The 9,111-nt window shown below is 37.1% G+C and overlaps 1 protein-coding gene across 1 annotated transcript in view; it reads right to left on the bottom strand.

Annotated features, from left to right (window-relative positions):
• Nucleotides 1-1,497: 1,497 nt before the first annotated feature.
• The window catches only part of ACYP2 (acylphosphatase 2), a 200,914-nt gene continuing 193,300 nt past the window's right edge, over nt 1,498-9,111 (bottom strand). The window contains exon 4 of the mRNA XM_004454233.5: nt 1,498-1,734. Within this exon, the coding sequence (XP_004454290.1) occupies nt 1,620-1,734 (115 nt within the window). The 3' untranslated portion in view covers nt 1,498-1,619. The remainder of the gene's footprint in view (nt 1,735-9,111) is intronic.

Genomic DNA, 9,111 nt, shown 5'->3' with positions numbered 1-9,111 from the left:
GAGGCCCGGATTCTTTCCACATGCCTTGGAATATAGCGATGGAGACTTGTTCCATAGGTAGAATGGTAGTTTCCAACCTGCACTCTGAAGCACTTTGAAGTTATCTAAGGGGCATACAGGAGTGAAGGGACACTAAGTGTGCAGGGCTCCTGGGGCTTCCCTCCCCATGGAAGCCATACAAGTGATACTTTTTAATTTTTTACTTGTTTTTCCATGTAGCTTTTATTTATTTATTTACTTATTTATTTCTCTCCTCTTCCCCCACCCTACCCCAGTTGTCTGTTCTCTGTGTCTATTTGCTGCGTGTTCTTCTTTGTCCGCTTCTGTTGTTGTCAGCGGCATGGGAATCTGTGTTTCTTTTTTGTTGCGTCATCTTGTTGTATCAGCTCTCCATGTGTGCGGCACCATTCTTGGGCAGGCTGAACTTTCTTTCGTGCTGGGTGGCTCTCCTTATGGGGCTCACTCCTTGCGAGTGGGGCTCCCCTACTTGGGGACACCCCTGTGTGGCATGACACTCCTTGCACACATCAGCACTGTGCGCGGGCCAGCTCCACATGGGTCAAGGAGGCCCAGGGTTTGAACTGTTGACCTCCCATGTGGTAGGCAGACGCCCTAACCACTGGGTCAAGTCTGCTTCCCTGTAGCTTTTATTTTAACGGAGGGTTCCATTGCTACAAAAATTTGGGAATCATTTAAGAACATATACAAGTATATACCTAACAACATTTAACATTACCTGGTATTTTGAGTTAAGGGTCTTCCCATTACAATGTATAATTCTTTTTGTATTATAGAATCAGTCATTCCCCTTAAAAACACTTGTTGCTTAATTATCATTTACATGCAAAGAACTCCAAAGGATCTGCCAAGTTTAGGAACTATTATGATGCATTTTGACTCTCAGTTCCCCTTTGGGGTAAAACAATATCCATCATGAGTGGCTGTTGGTAAAAATTTTGATGCTTGCTGTATTGAAATTGTGAGTTTGAGTCAACCACACTCACTGAGCCTGAATGTTCACTATACAGAACAATATAGTTAGATCATAGAAGATCACATAGTTCCAATCAAAAGCACTGAAAACCATGCCCACATTTAACCAGAAATTTTAAAATTCTTTATTGATATTATTTTAGCATTATATTGATCATCATACACAATTATTTCTGAATCTTTTTGAAGACTTTAATAACAGGTCATTCAACTTTAATAATAAATTACACAAATTATTATTCAGAAGGTTTTAGAATTCAATACAGACAACTTATTAAATGGTTAACTTTCAAATTTTATATCTAGCCAAGTAACATGTATGCTATAATGTTCATTGAAATTAAAGATTTCATGAGGTAAGTTTAAGCTGAAATAGTCATATTAAATATTTTGTAATGACATTTTCTTATTTTAGAATTCTAAGATTTTGCTTTTTAAAAACATAGTTATGTAAAATTATTTCAATGTCAGACATTTTTAGTAATATTTGTAATTATGTAGCTCTCAAAACAAAAAGTTCCTGTTTTGTATCCTACTCTGCTGCTGCTATTCTTTTAAGTTACAGTTTAAGAATATATGGTATCTATCGTACAATTTAAGCATTACAATCTTTATTCCTTTTTCTATTAGTATCTAATACTAAAATTAGTGTAGTCAAGTTTAGAGATGGTTTTTTCATTAGAAAAGTTCGTGCGGTCAATGCGAGAACTGGGACTCCCAACCTTGCTCAGCCAGGATTTCCTACAAAAATAATATTATTAATAATTAGCATATAAAGTATACCTGTATCAGCTAAAATGATCCCACAATAAAGCTTGTAGGATTTTACTTTTACTAAATAACTTTTGCATGTAACATGATATAGAAGTTTTTTTTACATTATATACATCATTCTAAGAATACTATAAAGTTTAAAGTATAATTAAATATGGACAAAGAAAATCTAATAAATTAAACACAGTCAATGGTTGGATTATTTCCCCACTGTTAAAATACTCCAAGGCCATTATTATCTAGCTTCTCTTGCATGCAAAAGGTAAAAATATTTTAACAAAGATGCTAGTAAATAAAAAAGAATTCACCATTGTTTTCTTATAACCCAGCACACTGTACATGTTTTAAACATATATATGTATGTATGTATGTATTCACACACAGAATGAATGAAAAAATAAATAAGGAATAAATATAGTTTCCCCTAAACATTAAAATAAAATTAGATGAACATTTTTTATCTACTCAAATACCATTTCTTACCATATATATTAGCAAAGCAACTGCATTAAAGAGACTAGTTTAATATTCTGAAAACATTTTTCTGCTTATGTAGTACAATGGTTTTTCTGAACTTATTAGGGGAGATACTGGTGTCTACTTTATGCATTTGGGCACTAATCTGAGATGCTTCCCAAATAATTTAGGCTTATCGTATATTGCCAACACCTCAGATAATACTGTTGAGGATTTCCCAAAATCTTTCTGTTAATTATTTGAGATGACAATCTTAGTGGGACAACAGGTTAATAAGAGGAAGCTCTTTTACACAAGTGAAGGCTGTTGTCCCAGTAGTTGTTATAGAAACATACTATGAGTTTCCACATATCCCCCAAATTATTTCAGGCTGTGAGGCCACTGCTATGTACAGCTCTGCAATATCATTTGTTAACAATATCATATAACCTTGGATAAAAATATTTCTGGACTAAAGCTTTTTGATTAGCTGAAAATTACTCCTAATCAAACTAGAGAAGAATTCCAATGATTCTTTTTAGCCCTGTCTATGGTTCTTTTGATAGTTTTGACTTTTCCTCTTTTTCAGAAGTTACGCTATCAACACAATAACACAATTTGTTTTCTTCAACTCATTTAGTTGAAATATTAAAGATGGAAATTGTAGTGTTGAAGAATAAATGCAGTTTTTATGAGAAGGAGCTGATTGCTTCAATTTTACTAGTCAAATCTTGAAAACATCTAAGCCAGAAATATAATAATAAAAGCTAACGCTTATTGAGCACCCACATCCTCACTAATGAATTCTTTGACATTTGACTAGTTATTTACTGACTTGCAGAGCACTCTTAGCTCTGCTGTCTCCAGAGCTGAGCCACACCTGTCAAAGGCTGATTGCAAAAGCAGCTTATAAAGAGTGACAGGTGGCTAGGACACTCCCAAGTGGATAGGCAGGTCAGGCAAGGTGGTTCCTAGCAACAGGAGCAGCATGTGTGGAGCTAAGACAAAAAGTGACCATTCCATACAGTGTGACAGAGCTGAATCTCCCAGCAGTATGTCCACTCTGTCTCTACCAATGGCATGAATCCCCCTTAGTCACCAGGTTTGGTAGAACTTCTTGAGCACACTGGGTACCAGACACAGCTAGGTAGTCAGACTCTCAACTAGCTAAATGTACTGAGTTATCAACTCAGATTGATTAATCATTGCAGGTCCTATATATATTTCCATATTTTACTTATAATGTAAAAGAAAACCACACAAACATTACCACTTAATTCAATTCAATACTTATAATAGCATTTATGCAAGGCATATTCTAGATACTAAATACTAGAGGAGATAAATAGATATAAGTGGATATATACATAAAAGTTGGTACCTTCCCTTAGTGACTTGCAGTCTAATAGAAGAGTTTGGAAAATAATAAAATAACTATAATATAAAGCAGAATGTGATGTGTAACAAGAGTGATATAAAGAGAGAGAGGTATGGGGTGGGGAGGGGCAGATATCCTCTGGCCAAGGTATTCAGGAACATTTTTATGATAGCGATAGTATTTGAGCTGAGTTTTAAAGAAAACAGTAAATTTTGCAAAATTTAAAATGTAGAATGCCAATTTAAGCATGATAGGAAATCAAGCAGCATGAGAAAAATATTAATAATGTTACTTCAATGTCCACAAAATATCCTAAAGCCAAAACAAACAGCAAACTGGAAAACTTATTTGCAATTTTCGTGCTATACAAAGGGCACTTACAAATCAATATACAAAAAGAAGCAGGATCCAGCTGAGATAAAAGGTGAGCAGTCATGTAGTCTCAATGAAGACAAGCCACACGAAGAGCTCTAGGGCTGGGGCCTTCCTTCAGAGTTGTGCCATTATATATATTTTATTATATATTTTATGTATTATATATATATTATAGATATAATATAAGTCTTTATATGCCCACACCCATCCTTCTTTAGAGGGGAGCTGGCCAAGGAAGTGGGTGTGAAGGGCCTTTCTTCAGCCAAGGCAATTCCCCAAAAGAGAACTGAAGACCACCTCCTTAGCAGCAGCCCAGCACCTGGGAAAGTAAGTCCTTGCCCTGAAGGTGAGCATCACAGCACCCACTACACACCCTCTTACGGTCACACAGAGGGGAATTGAGGATGCAAGACAAAGGAAGGATCACTGGTGGGACAGGCCCCAGGGCAGGTTGGAAGAAACAGGAGTAAGAGATAGGGAGACTCAGTAGGTTCAGAAAAGAAAGAGAACATATCTGTATACAGAAGAGGACAATGGATTAAAAAAGAAAAGAACATTTTGGATAGGAGGAGGCATTCACTCTATTTTCTCAGTAAAGTAGGTGGTAAGGCGATCACTTGAGAATAAGGGAGGTAAAGGTAGAGTTGAGGGAGTTAAGAAAGTGAAACATAGGAGTCAACTGTCCTGAGTGAAAGAATTGTTAAAGAGCAATGCGGTTAGACTATACGGCCAGGAGGCTGCAAACTAGCCTGTTTGCAAAGCAACGTGCCTCTTTAGATGCCAGTCCCTCAGGCATGGGCAAAACCAGTGGGGTAGGTATCTGTGCCTGGGCCAAAGGCTTCTCAGAGGAACAATCCACGTGTGGGTGCCCATTTAATAACCTGATCCCGTGTTTCCCAAAGTGAGGGACAGGGCCAGTGAGGGACTTCCCACCCCCCCCACTCTGGAATGGACTTTTCTTTCAGCCTGCTGCAGAGCCACTGTCTTGGGTTTACGAGGGTAATCTGAATAGGCCATTTCATGGCAGAGCCTCTGGTGCTGGTTTCTTTATATCTTCTCTCTTGGACTGGTCAGATTTTCCAAGTAAAACACTTCCAATTTCCTGTCTGACGATGGGTGTTTGGGGAATCTGGGAGGAACATTAAGGCTTCAACACTCAGTACATAGCTGAGTCTTTCTGTTTTCAGTGCTATATATTTTTCTCAACTGTGCCTACCACACTCTTTGGAGAATGAGACTCCAGCTTCCTCAGGGGCAGGTAGGGCAGCTGCTCCCCTGGGTGGTGTGGGGGATAACTTTATTAAACAGATTTTTAATCAATCCTCCCATTTTTATGCCACTTCCAGCAGCCTGAGCCTTGGGGGGTTTCATTGTGTGAATCAGGTTTTGCTCTGCTTTAGCCACTGTCGACTTATAATTTAGATCTGTGTTACTACCTGTTCATCTGCTTTCCAGTGTCCAAAGTTTTGAACACTGAAAGTTATAACTTTCACTCTCACTGTCTTTGTTCTTCTGGGTTTAAATCTCTTAAAAATTCCTTTTTACTAACACTTAAGTGAGGTTTAGGAGGGAACAGAGCTAAATGTATGGATTTAAAACAAAACATCTTTAATTGAAAGGATGGTTTTTCCTTTATTTAAATCTTTAATTCATCTGTGAAAAAAGTCTTACTTTTTAGTTAGACATTTTCCCAAGCACCATTTGCCGAATAGCTTATTCGTTCCTACAGATTTCAAATGCAACTGTTATCATATACCATATATAAAAATTTAGTATATATGTTTGTGTTATAGACATTCTATTCAGCTCCATTGATATCTTTGTTTAATTCCCAAACCAGTACCAAATTAGCTTTACAGTGTATTGTAATGTCTAGTAGTCCCTATACCCCCACCTCGTTACTCTTGTATTTCTAAATGTCCTTGCTTAACTCATATATATATGATTTTAGATTTCAGTGTGATTTTATCTAATCCTTTCAAATTCCCTTTTAATTCTAAAAGTACTTTGGAGACACTGGTATCCTAACAACATTTAATCTTGTCATCCAAGAACAATAATTTTCTCTGCTTTTGCTCAAATCTGTGTTCCTCACTAAAATTTTGTAGGTCGCTTCATTCAAGTCCTGTATATTTATTGATATGTTTATACTTAAGGTATATTCTTTTTTTTTCTTCCTATTTTGAACAGGATGCTTTTATGGTTTTTAAGCTGGTATATTGGGAAACTAATACTCTCCCTATATTATAATCAGATAACTTTTTTAACATCTTTGTTTTTTCTTCTAGTTTTTCTTTTCTTTTCTTTCCAGTTCTCCAGTAAACCACCCCATGTATTCCTAGATTCATTGTGTTACTAAGTTTTTATCACATTGACTGGATAATTTCAAATTGCTCTTTATTTTAGACTACCTAACTACATTTTGACTACTTACTTGCCTTTCAGGGAATTGCTGCAGTAACTGTGTAGAGAAAAAACAAGCCACAGGAGTGTTCACCCCGGAAGGGGCTGGCACAGTCATAATATGCTGCCTGGCTCCAGCATATTTTACCTATTAGTTTAACAGACTCTGCAAATACTGAATGGATGGATGACTGAATTATATTTGCTTGAAAGAAACTGAAGTCTAATATTTCTCCTATAAATCTGAACCTAGCTTTGTGTGCATATACCTTTCAGATATTTTTATTTAAGAAACATGTTCCACCGATAGGCTTTAAAAAACAAAGAGCACAAAGGTTCAACCAATAAAAATGAAAGAATGAGAATGTAAACTGGAAACTACATTCATGTTACTTGAAAACTATATTTCATGTGCCTCCCTTCACTCTATATTAATATATTTAAAATGCTTTATATGGAGGTTTGAAAACTAAACTAATTTAAAATAATCTATTTTATTCCTTTACCAAAATCATGTCACCTTTTGCAATTATAAAGTAACAATGTAAGAAGGCTTTCATTACAGATGCATTTTTTACATGTTTGATAAGGATTATATACAGTTGTGGAAACAAATTTTATGGCATGGCAAAGGAGAATCATCTTGTATTTATTACTTTAAAGTATTTTGTAGGCCAACTTTACATTAAAAAACAAAAATCAAATACAGTGCTGATGAATGTTAAATGGCTTAAGAAATCAATTTGTTTAATAAATTAATTGTGCTATAATTTTCTGTTCATATTCAGGCAGTCACCAACAATTGGACCCCCTCAGGGTTTCCACAGCATTCTCTCAAATTCTTTGGTGTGGATGGCACATACTTAGCCATCTAGTACAGAAAGTGCCACTCCTCTGTGGCCTTGGCAGCCAGCAAAGGCCAGCTGTGACCTTCTAAAATGCACTTAGGTTTATGTACTCCGAAAAGCTCTGTGCCTGCCCCATCTTAAAAGGATCCCAGTCCCACTCTGTTGTATGCATTGCCGCAGTTGTCACATTCTGTAATGACTATGTTGCTCTAATTGTTTATGTATTCATTATGTGCCTCCTCCACATTAGAATGTAATATTAAAAAGGCAAGATTGGCATCTTACTACTGAATTGTCAACATATAGCTCAGGAGGTACTCAATAAAAAGATATTGAAAGAATGAGTTCTCACTTGTGCACCTTTTTCAGCTGAACAGTTTCCATGCATGGGAAGAGGAGCACTTTTCAGGGTCTTACACGGTCTATTACATGGAATGGCACATTTTTATAATTCTTCAATTTTATCTAACACAGAACAGACTCTTCAATTTTTTTTTTAATCACTAAGAGCCAAAGGAATAGTTGCTCTTGTTACAGATAAATGATAAAATATTTTACTCAAGGTAGTCCCTTATGAAATAACACTAGCAACGACTACAGTCATCCTCTCAGAGGATTTTGGAGACCTGTGGATCTGGCCCAACCACCTGGATATGAGCATGTAAACCAAGGTTAGTTGTATAATGGGTTCATTTACTTTTGCCAGCTTTCACCAGTTCATCACACCAACGTGATGCAGTCTTCTGCTAAACCCAGTGCAAAGTTGCAATGTGCTCAGGCATACTGGGGTTATGAAATGAAATCCTTAGACATCAAACTAGGATTTTCAAGTTTTTTAAAGAGAAGAACCTTTTCTTCAAAGAAAATTTTGTGCAAAAACCTAATGCTTACAGCAGAAGAACAATGTGATTCTCTGAAACAATGGCATGGTTGGGGGTACAGAGCCGACCCACAGCCTTCTCCTTCCGCCAGCTGCACTGCCAGCACCTCTGGGGCACCCTAAGGGCTCTGGGGAGCTTGGTTTGAAAACTGCTCCATTATCCTATCATGAGCAAAAATGTGGGGGAGCAGAATGTACGGAGAATCCATTATATGTAGAAGTGAAATCAAGCTAGGACTGTCTATTTTATAATTCGAGTGAGTTTTTCCCACAAAATGTAGTAAGTTGCTGGAGTGATATAAAAATTCCATTTATCGAATATCATTCTCTGAAACAAAGAGATGAAATTAAAGCATTAGAAAGCCAACACTATTAATAATTCATAGCAGTTCTATTTCCTGGAACTAAAGTGGGCGGCATAATCCTTTTGGGTATCTCTGCAGCACCAGAATAAAACGTAGAACATAGCAAGAAAGCAGAGAGTAGGAAAAGACCACTAATGAATTAAAAACTAACCTGGTGTATGCTGGAAAATATTGAATTGCCAGCCCATTTCAAGCTTTTAAACAAGCATTAATAATGGAAGGAGAGTATATAACATTTTTGTTATTCTCCCTTTAACGAGTTTCCTTATTCAATTACATGTAGACAAACATCGAATATGCTGGAGACATCATTGACACAAACTCAGCCCTTGCCGAGCTGACCCTTGCCTCCTTTTCTATTGTGAGACAATGTTCAATCTGTTTCCATTCCACAACCTGACGGAGATATTAGGTCTAATGATAATGACTGTCCAGACCTTAAATTTGGAAACTGGGAACAAGCGGCCCCAGATGCTTATCAGGGCAGGAAACTCTCAGTGGCAGGGTCCCCACCCCTTGGGGTGGATAAATACCCACCCTGGGCAGCACACACTGGTCCCTCCCATCTGGCATAAAGAGCTGCCATCCACTAACTCTGAGCCGAGCAATTTGGCCTCCCCGGGAAGATCCCACAATGGG

Source organism: Dasypus novemcinctus, chromosome 17 (assembly GCF_030445035.2).
Source record: "Dasypus novemcinctus isolate mDasNov1 chromosome 17, mDasNov1.1.hap2, whole genome shotgun sequence".
In the NCBI taxonomy this organism is placed as follows: Eukaryota; Metazoa; Chordata; class Mammalia; order Cingulata; family Dasypodidae; genus Dasypus; species Dasypus novemcinctus.
Note: the sequence above shows the minus strand (reverse complement) of the source record. Positions and strands in the feature narration are given on the sequence as shown.